Raw genomic sequence first — 26,414 nt, forward strand, 5'->3', positions numbered from 1 at the left:
GTCCCAGGGACTACGTTTCTAGTGTGTTCAAGGCAATTTCTGTGTCTGTTGAGAAGGACAAAGGGCTGCCCCTGGCCATCACGCCCCTGATTCATATTTTCCAGGTTTGTGGTGCATGGCCTCACCACCGGCGAGCAGTATATCTTCCGAGTTAAGGCTGTTAATGCTGTCGGCACGAGCGAGAACTCGCAGGAGTCGGACGTCATCAAAGTCCAGGCCGCTCTCAGTAAGTGCTTCTCTGGCCGCTCTGCACCAGCCCCTGGTTCTCCACTACGTCTTCATTTCTGCAGGAGTCAACTGTTATGATGCCGTTTGGAACATTACACGCGGAGAAGCGTGGATGTGAATTGTTGAGCAGAAAAACACGCAGTTACATGGAGCCCTCTCATCAACTGGCTACTTGTCTTGCAAATGCCAGGGTGACAGGGGGAAATGATAATATGCGTTAAAAATAGGAAATGTTATTAGAGGTCACATTGGTTTCCAAGCACACGTGCCCACATTAAAGTGCATGCTATAGGGTGTGACTGTTTCCTTTCAAAATAAGATGCTAAGATAGAACATCAATGGCCTTTTCAGCTATTCTTAGTTCAAGGAACTTAGTCATTCCAGAAAATTTCAAATGTTTATGTAACTTTGTGGCTTTGTTCATAAATGGTGATCTTTAGAATTATTATATTGACCACACTGAACAATTTGTGTCTTAGCTTGTAGCATTGTGCCCTAGGAAACTTGATCTGTGCAGTTCTGCATTTTATAATTGTTTATAATTATTTTATATAAAGTGGAACACAAGGCTTAAAAGTACCCATGAACATTTTGAAACAAGATCATCTCTTATACACATTTTGAATCAGAGTATGGATATTATTTTTACTTAGGAGAGACACATTTTGCTCTTTATTTCTGTCTCCATCTAAATCTAAAAGCATCTTCAGAAATTATGATCTCCCTTCTAACAGTAAATAATGTTACTGGAATTTCCGAGGAATGTCAAATCTGATAATACTTTGGTGGGCAATATAGTGAAACATTAACGCTCCTTTTATTTTATGGTCATTGTCTTAATCCATCAGTTTTTCTCAGGAGGGACTTTCAAACATTACCACTTGCCTCTTCAAGTCATTCCTACTAAAGGAAAAGCAGTCATTTGTGATTTAGTCCCATAATAGGGGCAGCTCTTTTCTGGGCAGCTGTGTTTGGGTATCAGTGAGGGGTGTGCCGTGGGGTCTTCAGAGTCAAGCAGAGGCAGCAATATCCTTGCCATCCTGGTGGGAAAAGATGGTCCACTTCCAAACACGGCAGTCAAAGGGAAATGAACTCGTGCTCATGTGAACTAGTCTGAAGTTTCTGTGACTGTGTAGGAAGTTAAGGCTCCCTGGCCTAAGGGTACTGGTCATCGCCGGCAATGGGAGGCTTGGCAGTCCTTCATAGGCATAACGAGAAAGCTGCTCTCTCCAGCTTTTCCTTAGAGGAGCGGGGAGAGCCTGTTACTTCACATGTCCAGGCCAGACTGAAATAATTCTTGGCCCTTGTATTATTGAAATATTAGAAGACCTGTGTATGTATTGGAAGGTGTGTTTAGAGATTGCAGTGAACTCGTATGAGAGGCTTTTACCCATATTTCTTAAGCCTCCTGCATGGACGGTGGGTTCTTTACCACGTTTCCCCTGGGAAGCCCTTTATAAAACCATTCTCTTTAAAAGAAGCAGCAGAGACGGGGCAGGGAGGCAGGACAGGAGGGAGGAGGGTGTGGGGCCGGGGTGCCACCCGTGGTGAAGAGGTGGCCGTGGGGGGCTCGGGCTGAGGCGCTGGGACGCGGGTGACTTTCCCGCCGTGTCTCCTGCAGCCGTCCCTTCCCACCCTTATGGGATCACCCTCCTGAACTGTGACGGCCACTCCATGATCCTGGGTTGGAAGGTGCCCAAGTTCAGCGGCGGCTCCCCCATCCTCGGCTACTACGTCGACAAGCGGGAGGCTCACCACAAAAACTGGCATGAGGTCAACTCCTCACCGCTCAAAGAGAGGATTCTGACGGTGGGTGCTTGCGGGTTCAGTTCCTCTTGCCTGGCGACTTCTCCCCGGGGGGCGGAGTCCCCCCTCCAGTGTCTCAGAGTTCAGTGACGTTAGAGAATTTGACACAGAAGCAAAGATGAATGAAAACAGTGTGAGACCTGAGGCCCTTAGGAAGCATCTTCTTCTGAGAAGCAGGGAGGAGAGCGGGGCGGTGGGCTGCTTCCCGGGGCTGGTGGGCTGGTAGCGGCGCTGGAGGCAGGAGGCTCTGTACTCGGAGCAGGAAGGGTGGAGGCAGTGGAGACGGCGCTGCTGGGCCTGTGTGTGCCCGTCTCCCAGGCCCGTGTGTGTCCAGGCCCCTCAGCGAGTCACTTGCTCAGGTGTACATCGAGTCCGGGTGCAGGGAATCGGGGCCATGAGGACTTAGGGCAAGAAAGACCTAGAATCAAGTCCCAGGCGAACCCTTGGCCACTGCTCTTGCTCCCAGAGCCCCTCCTTGTGAGCCGCCACTCAGGGTTTCTCGGAGAAAAATAAGCGAGGTGCTGTTTGCCCACCAGGGTCGTGGGTGACGGTCGCACCGTCTGCAGGGTGAGATGGCCGTGTGCCCCGTCCCCACCCCGCTCTGCCACTGGCCCCTCGTGGCTCTCATCTCTGAGTCCTGATTTCCCGACCGGGTCATCAAGTCGTCCCCGAGGGAGGGCGTATGGAGTGCACAAGGGAACTGTGTGAGAGGGAGAGTGGGGATGGCCCCGTGGCAGGCGGGCTGGACTCACTGACCGGCTCCTCGATCGGCCGGAAATGCTTGCTTCCCATGATGGACAGTGGGTTGTGATGCAGCTTCATTTTACTTAATAATTAGAAGTTGAGTAGAGCTGATTTACACTGTTGTGTACAGCACAGTGATTCAATCACACACACATATAGGCGTGTGCCTGTCCTTTTCCCTCAGAGGTTCTCATAAGACGCTGAGTGGAGTCCTTGTGGTCATTGTTGCTCACCTGTTTTATGCACAGGCGTGTGTATGTCAGACATTGATCCCAGTCTCCTGACTTACTCCTCCCTTTCCCCTTTGATGACAGTAAGTTTGTCTTCTGTGTCTGTGGGCTCAGTGTTAATGTAGACATATCCTCTGAATAGGTGGAGGGCTTGACTGAAGGCTCGCTCTATGAATTCAAAATTGCTGCCGCCAACATGGCAGGGATCGGGCAGCCATCGGACCCCAGCGAGCTGTTCAAGTGTGAGGCCTGGACGATGCCGGAACCAGGTAAGGGGGGGTGTCTCCTGTATACACAGGGCTGCCCAGAGGAGGGGCCTTTTGTGGTGCAGGCTTCCCAGCCAGCAGATGCTCAGTCCCCCTCACAGGTTCTGACACCACCGCCCCCACGGGCCAGGGCTGGGCATCAGGTGACCTGCCCTGTGTCCAGGCGGTGGACACACAAGCCAGGCAGTGACAAGGGGGCATGTGAGGCGGGAGGCCACCCACCTCTGCTGCAGATTGAGCCCGGCTCCCCTGAGTCAGAGACGCTGTGGCCAGAGGCTGGTCCAGGGCGGACCCGCTCCAGGGGTGGGGGGAGCCCAGCTTCCCGGAGGAGGCGGGAGCCGGGACTGGTGTGGGGCAGCTGGATGCCACTGGCTGTGCGTTTGTTCAGGACCCCCTCCCAGAGCACCCAGGAGCCCGGGGTCTCTGGTTCTGAAGGGCCTCGTCGTCAAAGATCTGCATTTACTCAGAGCTCTACATGCACAGATGTGTTTTCACAAATTCACAAAGACTGGGCGTATCCAGAGAAACTGATCCAGCCCATCAGGGCCTGTCAGGGTACCCAGTCTGTCAGGGTCCCTAATGCAATGGTTACTATGCTCACGTTTTGAACAAAACCAAACAACATAAAACAGTAAACCCAAAGTTGAAGCCTAAAATATCAGAAATTCTGAGGCTCAAAATTTTCAATTTTGGGGCCAAATTATATTGCTTTTTCCCTTCTTTTTTGGGCAGGGAGGGAGGAGAGTGGTTTTAGTGATATTAATTTTTTCCCCTTAGAAAAGTCAGTGGAAGAGAAAGCTGTGGAAGTTCCCTGAGGCTGTGGGGGTTTAGAGTGATTAGTCAGGGCGGGGCTGTGGCCCTTCCCGCTTTCACTGCTCAGGGCTCCTCTGGACCTGGGTGGGGGGTCAGCCCCACCCCAGCGGTGCTGTCGCAGCGGGAGGGGTCCCCTGGTGGTGGAGCAGGTGCCTGGTCCCTGGGTGAGTCCTGTGATGCTCGGGTGTCCAGGCAGATGTGGGCGGGTACCGTCCTGCACGCCTTTCTCTCTGCGGGACGGGCCTGCGGGTCCTGGGCGAGCGTGGGGACTCGGGCGTCTGTGCGCTTTCAGGCCCTGCCTACGACCTGACGTTCTGTGAGGTCCGGGACACGTCCCTGGTGCTGCTCTGGAAACCCCCAGTGTATTCGGGCAGCAGCCCTGTCTCTGGCTACTTCGTGGACTACAAAGAGGAGGACTCTGGAGAGTGGCTCACTGTCCACGAGACTGCCACACCGCATCGCTACCTGAAGGTGACACAGGCCCCTCAGGCCTTGTCTTCTGGGGAGCGGCTGTGTTGGGGTCTAGCCCGAGGCCCCTAGGGGCTGGCATGTGTGACTGGGTACCCCTCCTGCTTGCTGGGGGTTCTGGACTGCCCGCCCTCTGCGGACCTGCGCAGCAACTGTGTGTGGGGACCGTCTGCACAGGGCAGCTTCCTCTCCCTGCTGCCGCACAACCACCCCTGACGGTGCTGAGACCTCACGGTCCTGGCTGCGTGGATGTACCGTCCACAGTGATGACTGGAATTACGTCTTTTCACACTGACTCTGTGTTTTATTTACTCGATTCATATGATTGCTGGTGGACGTCTATCTGATAAACACACACACATACACAGTGTGAACACATCTGAAGAGTTTATTCTCCAAATGTTTCTATTTCTAGCTCCGACAGTAGTCACTGGGGTCAGGTCAGCGGTGACAGGTCAGGTCAGTGGTGATGAGTCAGTGGTGACAGCTCAGCAGTGATGGGTCAGGTCAGTGGTGATGGGTCAGTGGTGACGGGTCAGGTCAGTGGCGCCTGCTCAGCGGTGACGGGGTTGGGTCAGTGGCTCAGACCTGAGGCCCCGCCCCTGGATCTCGTCTCCCCTCCTGATCCCCTGACTTCCTCTGCATGGCTGGTTGACCTGGAAGAACATGATATTTATAAAAAGAAAGCATGTTCGTAATAAAAATGTGACGAAGGATGAAGTCATTTTCGTTTATCGGTTCACGTGTGTCTTTTCTTTCATCTCTCAAGGTGTGTGACCTTCACCAAGGAAAGACCTACGTGTTCCGTGTGCGGGCAGTGAACGCCAGTGGGGTGGGGAGGCCCTCGGACACCTCGGAGCCGGTGCTGGTGGAGGCCAGGCCAGGTGAGACTCGCCCGCTCAGCTGGCAACAGGCAAGACCTCTCGGTGGGGTGACCTGGAGGGGGGAACAAGTGGGCATGTGGAGGGTGGGCAGGAGGATGGCGGGACTGTCGTGAAAGGAGTGGTTGGCGCACGTGGTAAAGGATGACTTCCCTGACGTACCACACGCCCCGCCACCCCAGGCGGAGAGGGGCACGTGAGGTCTTCCCGAGGGGGTGGGGGTCTTCACTGGCAGCGGCAGAACAGCAGGCAAGCGGTGACGACGGTGTCTTAGGTTACGGCTGAGTTTTGATCAAAAATTATAAAGCCTCTGGTAATCGTCTTGGTTACAAGTAGTCAGAGCCTAGCTTATGGGCCCTTGGTGGGGAAGTGGTTCCGAGGGTGGGAAGTGAGCTCCCAGAACACGAGACACGCCGGGAGGGGGCCCCTGCCTCCCAGAAGGCGTGGAATCGGGTGGAAGCCATGGCATCCCCGGAGGTCTCCCCTCCCTGAGACCAGCGAGGCGGGGTGTTCCGCCTCTGGCTCTGTCATCTTGGTGAGGAGGGTGTCAGCAAGCTCCCAGCTCAGCCGGCGTGTCTCCTCCGGCTCTGACCCCTAAGGGACAGCCGTGAGTGGCCTGTGTGGGGCCAGGTGTCCAGCTGCGTCCAGCACACCCTCCCTGACCCAGAGGAAAAGTGGGGACAGAAGAGCGGGGTGTGGGGGAGACCACTGTGACTGTGCTGCCCAGGCCCAGGGGTGGAAGTGATCAGACCCCAGGGGGAAGGACCGAGTGTCTGGACTTCAGGGGTGCCGGGTGCAGAAAAGGACGTGGACAGAAGGTGATGACGGGACAGCAAACCTGTCCTCCTCTGCCCTCCGTCACTGCCGAGGGCGTGTTGGCCGACATCCTGGGCGGATGGTCAGTGAAAACCGCTGATTCGATGTTGCACGCGCTCTGTGCCGGGCCACCCCTTCTCCAGAGAGAGCCCGGGGCGGACGCCGCGTCCCTAAGTGCTCCCGGCTCCTCGGCAGGCACCAAAGAGGTCAGCGCAGGCGTGGACGAGGAGGGCAACGTCTACCTGAGCTTCGACTGCCCGGAGGTGACGGACGCCTCCCACTTCACGTGGTGCAAGTCCTACGAGGACATCGCAGATGACGACAGGTTCAAGGTCGAGACCGCAGGGGACCAGTAAGTTCCTCCCTGGGCCGGCCGGTGTGACCCGCTAGGAGCACCTTCCAGCACAGCAACTCATGCCCCGGGCTCTCTCCCCTTCCAGCTCGAAGCTGTACTTCAAGAACCTGGACAAAGAGGACCTGGGGACATACTCTGTGTCGGTCAGCGACACGGATGGCGTGTCCTCCAGCTTTGTCTTGGATGAGGAAGGTAACACCTGCGGGACACTGGCTTGCCTTTGGGGTTTTTGTAACACTTTGAAAGATTGATGCTCATAGAGAAAAGACTTACTTGCTCAAAAAATGTGTGTGTCTTTGCGTGAGGCTAAGGATGGGGAATCTTTTTTAAATCCAAAAATTATTTTGGAAATTACACAAACTCTTGAGTTTCTACTCTAGCCACTAAGTAAATCACTGGTCCGGGAATATTTTATTTATTGCTCTCTATATTGCATTTATTTGCCTCCCATTTGTGTTTTAGAGATGAGTTTTATTTACATTTCATTAGTTTGGCAAGTACCAACTAGAATATTATAAATAAGTCCATAAAACTAATGAGAGGCATGCAAAAAAGCTTCCCTTTCCTCCCAGCACTGACTAATTGGATAATCAGCTAATAAAAGAAAACACACATATGGATGTATGTATTTGTGTGCACGAGATAACATTTAATTGCCATAGTTAAGATCCCTCTCTGTTTTACAAATAGCAGACGGCAGAAAGGAGTGAAGGAAGTCAGCTCATCACGACCTGGTGAAGAGCAGCCCTTCTCTTAGGCGGGTCCCGAGGTCTGAGTCCCCAGGCACTGAGCCAGCCTTAGGAGGAGGCTTCCCCCTGCCTGGGTTGATGTTTCTTGTGTCTGTGATCTAGAGGGGACTGCATAACTCTGGGTAGAAGCCTCAGATCTTCATGTTGGGTCTTTAAAGGCTTCCGAGTGCCTTAGAGTCCTCAGTCAAAAATGCCATAGGTTGCTCATCTAATCCTTTCCTTATCAGCTGGCAGTTTGTTTGCCACAGCCAAAGGGGTGGTCTCAGAAGAGGGATACAGTTGTGGGGGGTGGAGGCTAGGACGGGAGGCGGGGCTAGGACGGTGGGGGGCAGAGGACAGGGTCTGAGGATGGCAGGCATGTGAGGGTCCTGTGCAGACATTGGGTAAGTTGTGGGGAGCCCCTGTGATCTGACGGGACCAGCAGGAGAACAGCAGAGCAGTGCACCTTCTCTGCTTCCTGGGGTCCCCAGCAAGCAGGAACAGGCTGGAATCTGCTCACAGGCCTTCTAAGCTGCCCTTTCTGACCCCTATGTGGTGGTCTTCAAACAGCCTTTTATTTGCAAAACATCCTTTAAGAATTCTGATAAGTGGTGTACTCCTCTGCTCCATTTGAGAGTTTGAAGACATTTCACCTAAATTTTAAATCATTGCAAAGGATGAACGTTTCCAGTACCTTTTATATTGTATATGGACATCAAGTCCAGTCAGGCAAAACCTTTATGCTGAAGCTTTAGGTCATCTGATGTATGGAAGTTCCTGCTGTGAGATCTGCTGTGAGACCTTTAAATCAGCTGTCCAGGTTGAGTTACTTCTGGTCACAAGAAATCTGCTTCATTGTTCGATTCAAATGCTGTGCTGTGCTCAGTCGTGTCTGACTCTTTCTGACCCCCTGGACTGCAGCCCACCAGGCTCCTCTGTCCATGGGATTCTCCAGGCAAGAATACTGGAGTGGATTGCCATTTCCTCCTTCAGGGGATCTTCCCTGCTCAGGGATCGATCCAACCTGAATCTCCTATACTGCAGGCAGATTCTTTACCCCTGAGCCATTGGGGAAGCCCAAAGGCTGGAATGGATTTTCATACAGACCTCTGTAACCATGATCTCATTTCTAAATTCTAATTTTAAGTAGAAAGGAAGGAAGGTGAAAGAAATTATTTAGAACCTTCAATTTTCTTAACTCATTCTTGAGACTCTTAGGAGCAATGTATTGTTTGTTTTTTTTTTAATTTTTATTGTTTAGTTTATTATAATTTTTTTAAACTCATGAAAATACACCACAGTGAAATTCTGGGTAGGTGAGAGAGATGTTGAAGCAGGACAGTCTGAAAGCAGAAGGAAAATCACAGACCAGCATGTTCTCGGTGAGCCAGACTGATTTCATGGAAAAGTTCCTACGGAATGAGAGGATGTGGAAGTGCAGCCCTCTGTGTCACCCTGTGCAGGTCGGCCTCTAGTCTGGTACACAGCTGCCCTCCCAGCCCTGCACTCAGGACCACCACCCTAACCAGTCCTAACACACCCCTCTAGGAAGTGGGTTGTCTCAATGTGAGGCACCACTGACTTCCTGCGGGACTTCCCAGGTGGCGCAACTGGTAAAGAACCTGCCTGCCAACGCAGGAGACATCAGAGATGGGGGTTCAGTCCCTCGGGAGGATCCCTTGGAGGAGGCCCTGGCAACCCACTCCACTATCCTCGCCTGGAGAATCCCATGGCCAGAGGAGCCCAGTGGGCTGCAGTCCATGGGGTGGCAGAGAGTCAGACACGACTGAAGCGACTGAGCACACACGTGCACTGATTCCCCAGAGGGACTGTTCACAGCTCGTGTTACCCCGTCTCCTTCTCACTTCAGTTCTCATTTCTTTCACAGCCTCAAATGAAATCCTGATGATGTCGAATCTCTGTTTTGTCTAGCTTTGCTCTGGCTTAAAACTTCTGAACATACAGGTCAAAACCACTGATGCTCTTTGTCTTAATTTCAGAGCTGGAACGTCTGAAGGCCCTGAGCAATGAGATCAAGAACCCCAGTAAGTGGGCCTGGATCGGAGCAGGGCCATGTCTGTGACCTGTGCAGCCCTGGGGGGGCCTTGCCTCGTGTGGCAACTCACGTGCTTGTCACTGTGTGGCTCAGAACAAGTAGTGGCTGACACTGTAACCGGCAGTGATTTTCACTGCATACCATGTTTTGGATTTTGGGTTGAGTGTGTCTGCTTGATCCAAGTGAGAATTGCACCAGGTAGGATCTTCAGCTGCGGATTATGCTGAATTCAGACGGAATATGTCTGTGGTCCCTGGGCCCTCAGGGAAGCAGACCATGCATGCTGAGGACCCACGGGTGTGAGGCTTTGATTGCAGTGCCAGGCTAACTAGAGTTGTGTTTCTTAGTTTTGGTTTTCATAATCAAGTCAATGCTCAGGGGTTTTTTACATTTTCAAAAAATGTAATACTGAGGATTGAGATTTTCCTACAACACGAAACTCTTCTTTCTCACTGGGATTCACGCACTATTGACTTGGTATTTCTTGTCTTGCACTAGCTATTCCTCTGAAGTCAGAATTAGCTTATGAGATTTTTGACAAGGGCCAGGTCCGCTTCTGGCTCCAGGCTGAGCACTTATCCCCAGACTCCAGCTACCGCTTTATCATCAATGACAGAGAAGTCGCCGACAGCGAGGTGAGTGTGTGTGAGCGTGGTCTCTGGCTTTGGAGGCTTCTGGGTGTGAACGGGAAGGTCAGCTCCTGAAAGTCGGCATTCTGGTTTGTTTGCATCCCTTTTGGGCTGTAGAAGGCTGACGAGGTGGGTGAGAGAAGGCTGAGGCTGGCACTGTTCAGAGCTTTGGTCTGGGTTTCATGAGAGATGGGGAGGTCTTTAAATTCAAGCCTATTACAATTAAAAAACAACGACCTACATTTTAGAGACATTAGCTTGGTGTTATGGAAAAGTTCTGGTTGCACGGGGTGAGCGATATGCTCCACAGATCCATTTATTTCCTCTTCATGGGGGTTTTGAAGGCGGATATTTTTGCCCTGATGGGAGCAAGGCCTCCCTCACCCTGCCCCAGCCCCCAGAGCTCCTGTGGGAGGCGACACCAGGGAAATTAGTGTCTTGAGCTTGAGCTTTAGGCTGCCTCCGGGCGAATCTGGGCCAAGAAAATGCATAGGATGCTGTGATGCAATACTTTGTCCTTCTGCTGCTTTTATTTGTATAGAATGAAGCTTACGAATGTTAGAAGGTTCCTGTTTTGCTTGTGGAATATTGTGTTTCCATATAAGTCATTCTGTCTAATTACTACAGCACAACCGGGAACGCAGTTAAAAGCCGACCACTTGACTGGATCCCTTCCTTACTGTTCAGTGGTGCCCTGGGGGTGTCTGTAGTCCCGGCGTCCTTACCTCCTCTGTCCTCCTTCCGCTTGGTACCCACTGCTTTGTATCTGTTCAGCAATCCCACTGAGCCTCACTCAGGCGCCTCAACCATCTGCTGCACTAGTGTGAACGGGACTGGCTGGGAGGTGGGGTCGCTCACTGTCCTTCTGAGCCGGGGTCCTCATCCCTGGTCTGACGCCTATGTCTGATGGGTTTTAGTAAAGCTTGGTTAGATGGATGTCCCTCAGGGAAACGTCGTGTGTGGACAAAGATCCTGTGAGTTTCTTTCCCAGTCCATCTTCCCCTTGAGAATAATGACGTCCTTGAAGGACTGTACAAGCTGGGGGGTGGCTAGTAAGCAGAAAGCACGCAGCTTCCTCTTGGCTGCAGAAGAGCCCACAGTATGGACACTGTGCATAGAAGAGCGTCATGGTCGAGGTAACTGGAAACATTTTTTATGAGCAGAGATCATGTAGGCGTGCAATGGAATTTAATGTAATTGTGCTTTATCTGCAGAGTATATTTTGATTAACATTTCCTACCTGCTGTGGATAGCTGACTTTAAGATCGGCATCTTTGCTATACAGCTCATCTTTTGCAATAGGGCTGTACTATTTCACTGCCTTAATTAGCAATCCACAGGTGACTTTTCTGTATGGAGATTGATACTGTTTTGTGAAAGTCACAAAGAAACCTGTATTTATGGCCCCCATAAAATCATTGAACTTCATCTCACTGCATAATGGCGGTTGCCAGAAGCCTAATTTTTTCACAAACCTGCCCAGACCCCATGGTGCAGAAGCTAAGAGAATGTAGAAGGCCTGGGTTGCTGAGAATCTCATTGGTGAGAGAGGTTCCTTTTCACCTCTCAGGCCTAATTAGAGTAGGTTCCTGCAGGCTGCTCCTCACAGATGCTTAAAGGGAGCAAAAAGTCTGACAGAATCAGAGCGGCTCCTTGAAATTTGCTCCTGGTTTGCAAAAGCAAATACTCAGAACTACAAAGACACTCACGGGCCCCACAAGGTACTCTGTTCAGCCCTCAGCCTGCTGCCCCTTCCTTGTCCAGCCCTCCAAGAACCACCCGAGTCTCCGGGAAGGAGACAGGTCCCATGCACTCCCTGTGATCAGCACCATCTCCCAAAATGACCACCCTCAAAAGTAATCTGAGCTCATGTGTCTCAGAAAAATACCTAAGCCATCCTATACAGGAACACAATTTCCAACTGTCAAGGTGATTTTTTTTATGTTTACTGGAAGTTAAGGCCCATGAGCATGGGCTGGCTTGATTCAGTTAAAGCCCGAAAGTCATCTTTGGTCAAGGAGAACCTGAGGCATCACGTTAACCCCTGGGACCTCACACACTCATTCTCTTTTCCCCGTGGTTGGCAGCTTATATTCTGCAAATTGCATTTGAGTGCCCTCTGTAGCCTAGACAAATGACATATAGCCTTGCCCTCCTGGAGGTTATCCCAGAGTGGAAGAAACACAACTTGAGTCAGAGGATGATATAGAAAAAGTACAGAGCGTGTTAAAACAGTTATGTGTGAGCTAAGTCATTTAAGAGAGAAAGAAAGTGAAGTCGCTCAATCGTGTCCAACTCTTTGCGACCCCCCCGTAGCCTACCAGACTCCTCCGTCCATGGGATTTTCTAGGCAAGAGCACTGGAGTGGGTCACCATTCCCATCTCCAGTGGATCTTCCTGATGCAGGGATCGGACACTCAAGTTTCCTGCATTGGCAGGTGGGTTCTTTACCACGAGCGCCACATACAGTGAGTGCTGATTCTGAGAAGGAGCTGTTAGAGCCTGGAGAATATAAAGGAGATTCCCAGAGTAGTGGGTTCCTGGGTTCTCCTCAGGAGGAATAGTTTGGGGAACAGGCGTGCCCTGCAGCCTTCCCGAGGGAGAGCGGGCAAGGTGTGGACTGGAAACCAGGCGGGGTGGGCTGACTGAGCGGAGTGGCCGTGGACGGGGCATCTTGGAAATGCACTTGGATAAAACGGAAGGAGGGAGAAGGCAGAGGGGCCTCCTCCAACACCAAGGGGGGAATTTGGAGCCAACCCTTGATGCTGAGGGGGCTGAGCTTAGGGACACTGAACAAAGGCGCTCTTTCACTAACATTTATCTCGGCGCTCTTGGGATGCTGGCATTTGGAATCCACAATATGAATGTCAGCTGAGAGAGGAAGATGAGCATCCTGAAAATAGATGTGCGTGATCTGTCAGGACGTGGCTGATCTTATGCAGTTTCTATTAGTCGCCTACAGACAGAAGTGTGTCCTGGTAGTGTGGTCAAAGTGAGGGTCGTCGGAGGAGGGTGTCTCTAATGAACGGAGTGGCCTCCCCTGGTTCCCGCCCTGGGTGCTGACCACAGATCCCGAGCGGCGACCCTGCTCACCTCACTCCAGGCCACGCTCTCCTGGGACAGGTCAGGTCCAGGCAGGGAAGCCTTTGCTTAAGTCCCGGCTGCTTGCCTCTGAAAGGAGGCAGGAACGCCTGCAGGAAGCATCACCGGCAGAGGTGGCTGTGCCTTTGTTCACTCTGGGCGTGGAGCAGGGTGAGGTCCAGGCTGAGGGAGCAGCCTTCTGCTATTGCAGTGGACGCCCTGGGGAGCCCATCCTGGCACCTTGGCCCCCTTTCCCTGCCCAGCGGCTGCGCTGGAGACGGTCATCCATGTGCTTGTGCCCCTCCTGCCTCTGACGTGCTCAATGGCGACCTCGAACCCAGGGTGGAATAACACGTGGCCCATTAGCAACCACACGGGATCGGAGCACCTGCGGCTCATCACAGGCGACGAGGGTGGAGTCTGCAGACTGAGCCCTGGGTGGGCTGCGCCAGGAACGGTCCCCCTGAGGCTGCCCAGCTGGGGTTGCAGAGTCTGGAGACCCTCAGCCCTGGTGCCAGCGTGGTGATGGGGCAGGGGCGACCAGTCAGGAAGCCCTCACGGTGTGAAGGTGGTTGTGTTGCCGTCTCTGGTTCTGTGGTCACACGGGTCCCAGTGCATCCCACTCTGCTCCCCATGTGCTATCTCATGGCGGTTGCACATTCCCAGGGCTTGTGCAGAGTTTCTGCTGGATTCGAGTGTAGGTTGCTCCTCATGTAGACCCAGGGTGTCATCACCCAATGTCCCTTATTTGATCTTTGCTTCACCAAGAGGTTCAGTGGATGGAATTTCACTTTCTGGTTTTGGGCAGCATACTCCTTTAAGATACAATAGTTGAGTGACTGTCAGATCCCAGAGGGGAAGCTTCGGGAAGGCATTTTCCCTTTCGGGAAGGTGGGATTCTCACCTCCCCTGTGTGCTCCCAGACACACAGAATCAAGTGTGACAAGTCCACTGGCATCATCGAGATGGTGATGGATCGGTTCACCATTGATAACGAAGGCACCTACACCGTGCAGATTCAAGATGGAAAAGCCAAAAGCCAGTCTTCTCTGGTTCTTATTGGAGATGGTACGCTATGTAGAAGGTCCTTGTATGTCCATAAAAGAAAATTCAAAACAGATTCTTCTGATTTGAGAGAAGCATGTTTATTTCATTTCTGTTTTTTCCCTTAAATATTGGATTTAGCATTCAAGGCTGTCCTAAAAGAGGCTGAATTTCAAAGAAAGGAGTTCCTCAGGAAACAAGGTAGGTGGTCGGCTGGCTCCCCACCACTGGCATAGACGAAGGTGTAGGATTTGAGTATTTGTTTGGAGCAGATCCTGTCTGAGGCCAGACGGCTAACTGCAATTTTAAAATGATGGAGAAGTCAGATCTCTTCTATTCTGTAGAAGTTTGGACCCTTTCTGTTCCTTTATTTCATCTGTGCTTTTTTCTTGCTTCTACTTGAAAAGCCCTGGAATCTCTTGTTTAGTGTTGATGTTTTCCTGCAGTGACAAGGAAAGGGTGCCCCCGTTACAGGTCCATATGAGTCCAGTGATTGTAAAAAAAAGAGGAAAGAATGGAGGGAGGCAGTGAGGTGGGGGCTTTGTTAGGAGAGATGGAGAGAGGGCCACAGACCCAACTCCAATGCCCAGGAACTTGTTATTTTACTTAAAATTGTGTGAACTTGAACTTTTAGATGTAATTGTTTAGTTACAAATAATATATTTTAAATACATTGTTTTAAAAATGCATATTATCAATAACTAGATATGAAGGAAAATAGATAAATTTTAAAAACTGAAATATAGCCCAGGGGTTTATTTGAAAAACACTTTTATACAGAATTTCTGTTTTTTTTTTTTAAGTTAGAATACAGATTTTAAAATATAAAAATATTATTTTATTGTTTTTATGTTATTTTTATTTTTCATAGACAAAAATATTTATTTTACCTATTTCTACCATATGATTCTTTAACTTTGTAGAATGTATTTATATGGAAGAAATTAAAAAATACTTTCTAAATCTGCTTTGTATTTTTGTGTTGAATGTGTTATTAGCATATGACTTTTACATTAGGCAAAATGGTATTTTCTACAGATATATAAATTCATCTTTGATTTCAGATGCTATGTAAATAAAATATCACATGTTGATATGATTGCTAGGTCAAACTGCTTTTTCTTCATCATACTTAGATTAGTTCTCCTATTTCAAGGTTTTTATAGGCTATGCTGGTGGATGTTTATTCAGACACGTGCCTTGAGAAGAAATATAGTATTTCATTATTCTTCTTTCTAAAGGGCAGTAGCCGTCAGATGTCAGTAAGCAGGAGAGACTGGGCAGCGTCGTCCTGTTGGAAATAGAGATTTTTGTACCAGGATTGCACATGCTGAGGTCAAAGCCCCGAAGATTAGTTTTATCAAGTTATTTTGGTTTCAGACTGAACAACTACTTTCTTCTGCCCCGAATGCATTTATATGTATGTGTCTGTGTATACATTTTTCTCCTTTTTAAAAACTTTCTCCCCTTCTCCCCCCAGGCCCGCATTTTGCTGAGTATCTGCACTGGGATGTTACAGAAGAGTGTGAGGTTCGGCTTGTGTGTAAGGTGAGAGATCGGTTCCACCCAGAAGGGAGTGACAATCGGGGAGATGGTCAGATCACACGCGTGTGGTTTTATATTATTTATAAATTTAAAATACACTGCTCACAACTTGTCTTTATTATGGAAATCGTCTATGAACCCAAAGAAATTTACACCATCTGATTTCTTGGATTAGAAGGAGGAGGAGTCATTCATTCTTCCTGTCGGGGCTTAATTATTTCAGAAGCTGGAATTTAGAAATGTATTTACTGTTGATAGAATAGATAGCTTTCCTGTGAGCTTCCGTCTGACACTGTCTATAATAAAAGTTTATTCACTTTTTTTAGGTCTGTGATTTGAAATCAGAAAAGACTTTTTTCTCACAAGCTCCAGCAATTCACGTGCTCAACATAAGACCCCTGTCTTGTAGGTTGCAAACACCAAGAAGGAAACAGTTTTCAAGTGGCTAAAGGATGATGTTCTGTATGAAACGGAGAAGATGCCTGACCTGGAGAAGGGTGTCTGTGAGCTGCTCATACCAAAGGTGTGTGTGTGTGTGTGTGTGCACGTGTGCGCATGCTCTGTCATTTCAGTCATGTCTGACTCTTTGCAACCTTCTGGCTCCTCTGTTCATGGGATTCCCCAGGCAGGAATACTGGAGTGGGCTAAAGAAAACAGAAACAAGGAAGAAAAGTCTTTCAAATCTCTTGCGAATTCTGCCTTATCTCCCAGTTTGCATGCTGAATGTCCATGGTTTGCAAAGGAAACGTATTAGCTTATATTAGGTTTTATATCATGGCATCAGTTTTACATACGTGTCGGGTGTGTTTCATTTGCAGCTGTCGAAGAAGGATCACGGTGAATACAAGGCAACCTTGAAAGACGACAGGGGTCAGGACGTGTCTACCCTTGAGATAGCTGGCAAAGGTAGATGAGAGCCTTGTCCCTGCTCCCCAGGGAGGTCCACCTGGCCAGCAGGATGGGTGTGAGATGTGGGCGAGGTGTCCTGCGCCCTTGGGCATATTGTGTCTTTGGTGGCAGCGCAGCAGAGGGCAGGCTTCTACTCCTGCTGTCCTCAGAGGCGTTTGAGTGAGTTGAGAAGAACGTTACGCTGGGCTTTTCTGAAATGCCATCTTCGTCCACCAACAGGAGCCAAATCCTGTCCCATGATGAATGTGTTAAAATGATTGAACCCAGGATGAGGTGGTTGAGTTAAATGCAAGGTCAGATGAATGTTGAGCAAAATGTCCTTGCTCCAGGTTTAAAAAATGGAGAAATTAGGATTTATCACCACATAAGCCTTTCATGGATACACATTGCCATTTTAATATTTCATTTTTCAACTGAACATCCTGCTTTCCAGTATCAATTTAATTAAACGTGAAAACGCTGCTGATAAATTAGGCCTGTAACTGTGCACTTCCTCCTTCCTTTCAGTGTATGAGGATATGATTTTGGCGATGAGCAGAGTCTGTGGTAAGTAAATGCCTTCTAATTTTCAAGTCATTTCGGGGCTAGACTCTCTATTTCCCGAGAAGGGCATTTTCCACAGCTGATGGAACCACAGCACATCTGTGAACAGGCCCAGATTTAGTGGCAGGACAGCGGCTTGTGGATGACAAAGGCATACAGAAAGGGCTTTCTGGGGGGTCAGGCTAACGGCCCACAGAACAAGAGTCTGTTCTTAGTGTCCCCAGGGCTGGAGGTGATGTGTGGCTGCAAAGCAAATCCGTTGTGATAGAGTTAGGGTCCCTTGACCTCCTCACCCTTGTGATAAGGAATCTGGAGGGGTGACTTTCAAGTTCTCATTCAGAGGTAAAATTCTGTAACTGTGGATACAAACAAACCCGTTATAAGAATCGATGCCAGAGTGACAGTTCTCTGCATGGAGGACGCTGTGTGTGTGAACACACACGTGAGAACATGCTGTTGACACTTCTCTACGTTCCCACCTGACTTCTGAGGCGGGAACAGAACTGGAGCCTCAGGCTCCTTAGTGAAGTCGCAGCATCTCATCACTGTGTCCACGAGGCGTGCTAAGGCACCCCGTGTGCGTCTTCTGCGTCTTGGGAGAGACCACGGTATTCAGACGAGAACTCTGGTCCCGGGGCAATTGTGCGACCTGCTGTCACCAGCAGAGTCCTGGGGAGCACCGGGGTCATCTCGTGTCCCTAGTTCAGGAGCCCAGGCTTCCTTCTCATATCCTTCAGCATTCCCTCCTGTCGCGAGACGTGTACTCTAGGATGCGACCCATCCAATTCTTTCACATTGGTAATCCTCCAGTTTCACAAAAATGTCTGAGGTGTAGGTTCTCTAAAGGGGGCCAAACACAAAATCAAGTGTGTCCCTTGATTTTTAATACTTAAGAACTCTGAAATGTCTAATCAAATAAGAAGCAATTGTGGAACAGAAACACCAACGGCAGAACTCACTTTTTGGTGTGGCGACTGCAAAGATTAAATATGTATCTGGTTAAATTTTGTCTGATAAGACATAGATGCTCTTTAAATCTTCAAAGTCAAGGCTTAGTAAGGATGCAGTTGAGATAAAGTGGAGGATAAGCATAGGACTTCCGCGGCGCGTTGCCCCAGTCAGAGTCAGCCCTGGAAGCCAGGCTCTTGTTGTCTGATTACCCGGGATGTGCATCCCGCCGTCCCTTCTCCCCGTGGCGGCACAGTTGCTTATCCATAGATTCTATCTGAAGTGAGTCAACCCGGCTGGTGGTGTGGGGCAGGGTGTAACCCCGTGCAGGATCGATGAGGAGCACAGGGACATACCGGCACCCGGATCTGAGCTGAGATATTTCCCAGAGCCGCTCTCCTGCCCGGCTGTCCCATGTGCGTGCTCAGTCACCGCAGTCAGACCTGACCACTCTCCTCTGCCCCTGCGTCTTACAGACGGTACCAGTCCCCACTCCCTGCTTGACTGGAAACCCTTCTGGACACGCTGTCATTTACTAACCCTATCTGTAGTCTGAAAAATGACCCTCCTCTTTACGCTCTTCTGTTAAGACTGCAGCGTTTCCGCATCTTTGTGTTCCAGGATGTGCGGCTTGCTGCCCTCTGCGGTTAGTCCACTCCGCCCCCCACCACAGGGTGAAATGTGCGGAGAAGCACGATGCAGAAAGGGGTTTAGAAAAGCCATTTTCTGGTTTACCTTCAGGCAGGAGCAGAGCGAGGACTCCAGAGGCCACGGGGTGGGGCGTTCAGGTAGCTGGCTCTGAGCTCAGAGCCCTGTGGAGGGACTCCCACCGGGGCATTGTTGATGCATTTCCACAAGACGTGTAGGTGACGGAATGCCTGGGGGTTCTTCCCTTCAGGGGGTAGGAAGAGGGAGGGGAGGGGTGTGAGAAGCTGGATGTGGTCTTGCCCACTGGGCAGGCCCGTCGGCATGGGGCCCCGTCTGCACTGGAGGCTTGCCTGTGGTCTAGTTGTAAGTGGACGCTGTAGTAGTGGCTGCATGGACGTGGTCGGGGATGTAAGGAGCCCCTCGGGAACATTTTCTCGGGGCCATTTGAGTCCCTTCATGCCTCTGTCAAAGAGATTTTCAAGTACTTTCGGTGTAGATTTTAGAACACACTTGGGTGAGGATGTTTTCACGGGGATGTGGCTGGGCTTCCTGGCCCAGGGCCAGCCTGCTCTCACCCAGCACAGACCGCTCCCCTCAGGTCTGAGTCTGCTCTATCTTCTGCAGGAGCCTCTGCGTCTCCACTGAAGATTCTCTGCACCCCAGAAGGAATAAGGCTTCAGTGCTTCATGAAATACTTCACTGAGGAAATGAAGGTGAACTGGTACCACAAGTAAGTGTCCACGTGCAGTGGGCCGCGGCCCTGCGTGTCCACAGGGTGGTGCCCGGGGCCCATCGCTGGGACACGGGGCTCCTGGCCAAGTCCTTTTGAGACTTGGCAGTCTTGAGACGTAATGACAGCCGTGGGCTCAGGGCGGGGCCATCTCAGAAATGCGGGAGAAGGACAAAGAGAAGTGCTGAAGGTGCCGGAGATCGAGTCCTCTGCTGTCTCGGTTTAGACGAGGGTGGCTTTGCTGGTGACACAGGTTTTGTCGGCATCTGGCAGAGCTAATGGAAAAAGACTATTCAGAAACCACGCTCCAGATTTCCAGTCTGTTGCTTTCACATTAGATCAATTAAAAAGAAAGGGCCAAAACACACTTAATAGTACTTAAGAGAAGAAAGCAAGTGAAATCAAGCCCTGCACACAGCAGGTTTCTGTTTTGACATCTGCTGCAGTTGCCTGTCCAGGTAGCCATGCTCGCTCACGGCGGTGGGCCAGGGCCTGCCCCCGGCCCCTTGGGGTCTGCCCTTCCGACCCTCCTCCCCAGGCTTATCTCCAGCACACTCGTCAAAGCTTCAAGTCTGTCAGGAACAGGACCGAGTTCAGGGTTACCGTCCCCCGGGCCTGGCCTCCGTCGGGCGGTAAGTGGGGACGGTGGGTAGTCTGTCTCTAACCTGAGGACATGGGCAACCTTTCCAGACCACGTTTTCAGTGACGTCCACAAACCCAGACCTTCTGTTCATCAGCGGACAGGACCCCAGCGTGTTCACACGTGCCTTACAGAACCTTGGCTATATGTCACTGTTTGATGATCACGTTCTTATTTGACAGTAATTGGAAACACAGAGAATAACAAGCATTTGTTGAAATACAGCCTGCCACTGGAGGCTACAGGGCCCACTTAACAGAGTTGGGGTGCCCGAGGGAGACTCGTCCTGGGGACCCGGGCATTCTGCACCAGTGGGTGATGAGAAATCAATAGAGAATGATGAGGATTTGGTGAAACGTGCACGTCAGCAAGGCCGATTGTTCTGTGAGGAAAATGCTGAGTAAGACATCAAGGGCCACTTAGAGGAAGGCGGAAACCTGCTCCTGAGGACTTAGAAACCCACAAAGTGGAGTCAGCAGAAACGTCCTCTGGTAGGGTATTTTTTTTCTTTTGCTGGAAGGTGAAATGACTGTGATGGGGGAGGGCTAGACCTCAAAGTGCGAAGTACTGGCTGCTGAAGGCATCGAAGCAGCAGGGCCGCTGAAGCGCCAGCGGCCTCTTTACAGAAGGAAACAGTTAACGCTGCTTTAATCCCAGAGTGTGGACTTTAGCTCAACTTTGGAGCTTTGCTCTGAGGCCCCTGAAGTCTCAGTGAAGCCTGGGGCTCCCGGGGGAGGGGAGGTTCGGGGCGACCCTGCTGCCAGCCCACCCCTGCAGGGACCAGCCTCCTGGTTGCTTTCACACAAACGGGCAGACACGTGTAGGCTTTCGCACATCTGCCTCTTTCTCTCCTTAATGTAAGATGTTTTAAGATTACTTGGGAATAAAGGGATTCAGTCAGGTTTTGTGATCAACTAATAAAACCAAGGAGGCGGTTTTATCCAATTTGGCCCACTTAAGTCCCCAGGCAGTAAGGAACAGACAGTCCTTTGAGCCAAGGTCGCGGTCAGTGGGTGACGGTGACAGTGAACTCTGCTGCAGTTGTGCTGCTCCAGCAGGATTGGTCTGCCTTCTTCTAAGCTGACAGGTTCCTGGAACTGCTGTGGCAGGTGTGGGCTGAGCGTGGGGCTGCTGGCCAGGGAAGGTTCTGGAGGCAAGGGTTCATCTGGGGATGGAGCCAGGCCGGGGGTGGTGGAGGGGTGGGTCTGCTGCAGACGGGGGGCTTCCTGTGTGTCTGGGGGACAGAATGTGTCCCCAGTCCAACAAGTCGGTAGGGCTGTGACCATGGGGTGGGGGCAGAGGTCAAGTCTGGGCTTGGGATCGGAGACTGGAGCTGGTCTCAGGGTCATGCTGGGCTGGGGACGTGCTGGCCCAGGGGCCGGGGGTTCCTGCAGGAGACCCGGTGGGCGGCAGGGCTCCAGACACGTGTGGGCAGGCTGCGTGTGGTCTGGCGTTCGGTGGACACCCCCTCCTTCAATGCCGTGTTCAGCCTTCGTCATGGCTGAGTCGATGCTGAGTGTAGTTCTCCCTTCGTGATCAGGTTGTTTTACTCGTCATGATGTCCTTGAGGCCCATCCATGCTATAGTGGGTGTCAGAATTTCCTCCCACTCCATCGTGTGGATGGGCCACCGTTTGCTTATCCCTCGTCTGTCCGTGGACACTTGTTTCCACCTTTGGCTGCTGAGTCATGCCTAGTGAATCTTTGTTCCAGTCCCTGCTGCCCATCCTTTTGGTTACATATCCACAGGATCATACAGTGGATAATACGGTGATTCTGTTTTTAATTTTTTTAAGTAGAAAAATAAGTCATGGCCTAGAGGATTTGATAGTCTATGTGTGGCCAGCAAGCAGATGTTAAACCACAGTGTATCTCTATGAAGTAAGTATCAGATTTAATTTCGGAAGGTTTTCAGAGCTGAGCTGCCGATGTGGTTCGTAAATGTACAAGATCCAGAGACATCTACGATGACATCGACTCTACAGCTTGGAGGAGGCTCCCTCCGAAAGACGCCCAGCATGCCCCAGAGTGTCTCACGTGCAGTGTGAGATTGTAAGTCGAATGCGTCCTGTGACTTTTCAAAGGGATGCTAAGATCACATCGAGCGAGCACATGAGGATCGGCGGCAGTGAGCAGATGGCCTGGCTGCAGATCTGTGAGCCCACGGAAAAAGACAAGGGGAAGTACACCTTCGAGATTCTCGACGGCAAGAAGAACCACCAGCGCTCGCTTGACCTGTCTGGTCAGGGTAAGATCATTGTTCTCTGGCCCCTGGTAATTTTGTACTAGGGGATCAGGGTACGCTGGATGCTGGAAAGGAAACCACCAATTTTACGATTTTCATTCAGAGAGGATTACTTCTGAACCAGCGCTTTATTCATTCAGCTATTTGTCAGTGTTCACGAAACAAATTCAGGAGCCGAGAGAGTGGGTGAATAAAAGCCAAGCACATTCAAACGCTCACTAATGTGCAAAATATTGCCTTGCAGCTTTCGATGAAGCATTTGCCGAATTCCAGCAGCTCAAGTAAGACTTGCATGTTTGTCCATTATTCTGGGGGCCAGGGGACCAGGTGTCATTTTGGTTGAGTGTGGGGACCTCTGTGGATGCCTCACTGACCCCAAAAATGTGAAGCTCTAGGAATTGGGATAAGTTGGCAATTTAAGCCATTCCACATCCAGAAGAAGGCGTCCTTCTAAACTGTAAATGCATCTAACAGTTAATTTTAGAGTTATAATGACCCTGGGTTACCTTAAATGAATTTAAATACTGAATTTCTGAAATAGGCATAATTATAGCCACACGTCATACAGAGCAACATTTAAAATGTTGGACGTTTAGTTTCCTTTTAAAGGTGTCATATTTTTAGGGCAGTTTTAGGTTCACAGCAAACTGAGAGGAAGGGACAGAAAATACCCGCCCCCTCCATGCGTGGCCTCCTCACTCAGCACCCGCATCACACCGTCCACGAGTTACAGCCAGTGAGCCTGCGTGGACAGGCCACCGTCACCCCGAGTCTGTGGGTCGTGTTAGGGCTCGCTCGTGGTGTTGGACAGTCTCTGGGTTGGGACAGACATATAATGACAGGTATGGCAGCTATACTCACAAGAATTCCCCTACCCCTGTGCTGGTTGAGGGGCCCTTCTGCTAGGATCCCACGGTCTGCAGCCTCCTCAGACTGGCTTCTTTCACTCAGTCATAAGCACCTAACCTTCTTCCATGTATTTTCATGGCTTGAGAGCTCGTTTCTTTTTAGCTGATTAATATTCCATTGCTCAGAGCAACTTTTTAAAGAATGACTTGGGATTTCTAATCTGTGTCTCAATTTTAAAGCATCTTTAAAGCCGACAACAGTCTTTGTCCCACACTGAGTTATTCAGTAAATATTTGTTGATGGATGAATGCATAACTGAGGTAAATCAGAAATCAACAGTTTCAAAAAATATCTAAAAATCCCCAATGCAATCTGGTGAAAAAAGAAATCTCTTCACCCTGCGAGTGCGGATGGCAGGCCTTTCTGTGGGTTTCAGCAGCTGGAAGGCAGGGCGGAGGGAGGCATCAGAACTCTGTTCGTCCCTGTGACCTGGATTATTCTTGGAGAAGCTCTGTCTCTAGTAGACCTCTTGAATGTGTGACGCTTTAGTTGACAGCATTTGCTCATGACTCTTTTTTTCTCTCCCCTCTGCCCTCTTTAATTTTTAGGGCTGCTGCTTTTGCAGAGAAAAGTGAGTACATGCTTGATTACAAGCACAGTACACTCTTGCGGGTGGGGGTAGAGGGTCCGTATTTTAGAGCACAGAGTGAGCACAGCAGACCCGCCTCACCTGACGAAGCCCCAGAGCTGCCCATGCCCCCTCTTGCCCCCAGCTGCCCACCCCTGCACCCTGCAGCCCGATGCCAGCCCCCCCTTCCCCCTTGCCCTCCTTCCTGCCCCACCTCCCCACCACCCATTCTGTGTCCTTTTATTCACTGCTCACTCAGGAGTGGCCACCTGAGGATACGCAGGACAGGCTTCCAGTCCTGGAGGCAGGGGTGTGCCAGGCATGCGGGGGTCGGGGTCAGGGGCAGAGGGCAGGACAGAGGGGGACAGAGGCCACGGCCTGTCCTGGGGTTTGCAGGGAAAGGCAGGCAGGGTGGGGTGAACACGAGACTGGCCCGTTCTAGTGATTTCTCTGGGCTTTGGGCTACAGGGGTGTTCTGAGCTGCCAGGCACCTGGCTGGGGTGATCCAGGCAGATGAGTGTCCCCTCCGGGGGCAGGGCAGGTGGTGGAGGCCAGCCTGGCTGAGGGGTTGGCACAGGTTGTGGGCGACTCCTGGCGGGCCCTTGGCGAGTGGGGGGATATCTGCCCACCAGCTGGGATTTCAGATGTCAGAACATCATGGGAGGCAGAAAATTATACTATATATATATATATATATATATATATATACACACACACACACACACACACACAAAACACTGCCCTTGCAAAATCCTCTCTCCAGAGGCCAGGCCCTTCCAGCTCCTGAAAGAATTCAGGAGGACGTGGTTTGCCTGGTGTCGTGGCCAGGGTGAACCTTCATCCTCAAAGCCCCACTCAGTCTGAGCTTCTAGAGTGTTTCACAACCTCCCTTTTCTGCCCACCACCCTGCCAGCCCCTCCCAACACGGAATCACACCCCTCCACACAGACCTCAGCCAGGGACCCCAGCCATGAGCCTTGTCAGGCAGCACCCCCACACCTGAGCCCTTCCTGGCCCCTGGGTGCCCCCACCCCCAGGAACAGGCCCACAGATGGTGTTCTCAGCCGAGTTGCTTTCCTGTTGCAGATCGTGGCAAGGTGATCGGCGGCCTGCCTGATGTGGTGACCATCATGGAGGGCAAGGTGAGGGCAGGGGGTACCCGGAAGGGCAGGGGATCCTCATGCAGGCCCTGGGTGTGCGCTGGCGTGGGGGGTCCCTGCATCCTGCTGGGTCTGGGCTGCCTCTGCAGACCTTATCTCCTCAAGGGACAGATGTTGATTCTTCTGAATACACAGGGCACCCCTCCCACCATGGGATACCTTCCGTGCTGTGTCTGAGGCTCCTGGTGTCTCCAGTGGTGCCTCCATATACAAAGAGCATGTTGACCAAATAAATGATGGGTGGGGCAAATCAATACCTGGGTGGGGCCGCAGGTCCAGCCACACAGAGCCCGCCTGACTCTTCTTTCTCTATCTCCCCCTCCCTGCCTGCTCTTCCCCCAAGACCTTGAACCTGACCTGCACGGTGTTTGGGAACCCTGACCCAGAGGTAGTGTGGTTCAAGAATGACAAGGACATCGAGCTGAGTGACCACTTCTCAGTCAAGGTGGAGCAGGGCAAGTATGTTAGCATGACCATCAAGGGCGTGACCTCCGAGGACTCGGGCAAGTACAGCATCCACGTGAAGAACAAGTACGGTGGCGAGAAGATCGATGTGACGGTCAGCGTGTACAAGCACGGGGAGGAGATCCCCGACGTGGTGCTGCCCCAGCAGGCCAAGCCCAAGCTCCTCCCCGCAGCTGCCCCCTCACCCGCCCACTGAGGGGCCAGGGGGCCGTGCCATCGCTGTGGGTGGCGTCCTGTGTGGCCTGACAGCCCCTCGCACGTTGTGGTTTTATCTTGGTGTTCTGTTGTTAGTACTTTCGGTCCTTCTGAGCAGAAGAGCGGGTGTTTCCCCGTACAACTGTGTCTGCAGGCACTGGACAGCGTGGGCTAGGGGTGAGCTGATGCCTCGCTGGGGTGTTCTGTCCATGATGCCTGCAGGCCTGGGGGCTCTGAGATGCTGGGGCTGTCAGCATATGTGCCTCTTGCTCTCTGCTTTCTCTCGCTTCAGACAATAAAACTTCAAAAGGCAACTCTTTGTGTCTCTTCTGTACCAAGCAGTTCCCAGCTCGTCATCCTGCTTGTGTCCCCGATCTGGTCTGGTTAATTGCAGGACTTGGGGCAGCTTCACAGCAGGAGCCGGCGGGCCACGTGCCCTGAGGAGCTGGGCGTCCAGGGTGGAGGGGGGTCCAAACTCTCACGTGGGTCCTGTTCCTGCAACTTCCCGCAGGCAGGACACCCCAGCCAGTGAGAGGCCTCTGGTTTCCTAGGATTCCACCTGAATCCTTTCCTGAAAACCCCCGCCGCTTTCCCCAGTCAGTAAACACGGAGTGAAGCCCAATCCTGTGCTGACCTCACCTGCGTATCCATTCTCAAAACAGGAGGAGCCCTTGAGGGGTATTTATGTCCGGGACAGGCAGACAGTGTGAACGATGGCCGTACTGTTACTCAGGCTTGAACGTAACTCTTCTGCCTCCTTCCGAG

General features: G+C 51.3%; 1 protein-coding gene across 1 annotated transcript in view; it reads left to right on the forward strand.

Annotated features, from left to right (window-relative positions):
• Positions 1 to 25,963, forward strand: part of MYOM2 (myomesin 2) — a 64,299-nt gene extending 38,336 nt beyond the window's left edge. Inside the window, 21 exon segments of the mRNA XM_027529939.1 lie at positions 105 to 226; positions 1,850 to 2,037; positions 3,151 to 3,277; positions 4,380 to 4,558; positions 5,325 to 5,439; positions 6,448 to 6,604; positions 6,693 to 6,799; positions 9,336 to 9,380; positions 9,890 to 10,026; positions 14,025 to 14,169; positions 14,287 to 14,346; positions 15,626 to 15,693; positions 16,100 to 16,213; positions 16,509 to 16,596; positions 17,107 to 17,145; positions 19,363 to 19,468; positions 22,192 to 22,355; positions 22,597 to 22,633; positions 23,810 to 23,832; positions 24,916 to 24,971; positions 25,333 to 25,963. Of these exon segments, the coding sequence (XP_027385740.1) occupies positions 105 to 226; positions 1,850 to 2,037; positions 3,151 to 3,277; positions 4,380 to 4,558; positions 5,325 to 5,439; positions 6,448 to 6,604; positions 6,693 to 6,799; positions 9,336 to 9,380; positions 9,890 to 10,026; positions 14,025 to 14,169; positions 14,287 to 14,346; positions 15,626 to 15,693; positions 16,100 to 16,213; positions 16,509 to 16,596; positions 17,107 to 17,145; positions 19,363 to 19,468; positions 22,192 to 22,355; positions 22,597 to 22,633; positions 23,810 to 23,832; positions 24,916 to 24,971; positions 25,333 to 25,650 (2,395 nt within the window). The 3' untranslated portion in view covers positions 25,651 to 25,963.
• The last annotated feature ends 451 nt before the right edge of the window (positions 25,964 to 26,414 follow it).

This window comes from Bos indicus x Bos taurus, chromosome 27 (assembly GCF_003369695.1).
Source record: "Bos indicus x Bos taurus breed Angus x Brahman F1 hybrid chromosome 27, Bos_hybrid_MaternalHap_v2.0, whole genome shotgun sequence".
NCBI lineage: Eukaryota > Metazoa > Chordata > Mammalia > Artiodactyla > Bovidae > Bos > Bos indicus x Bos taurus.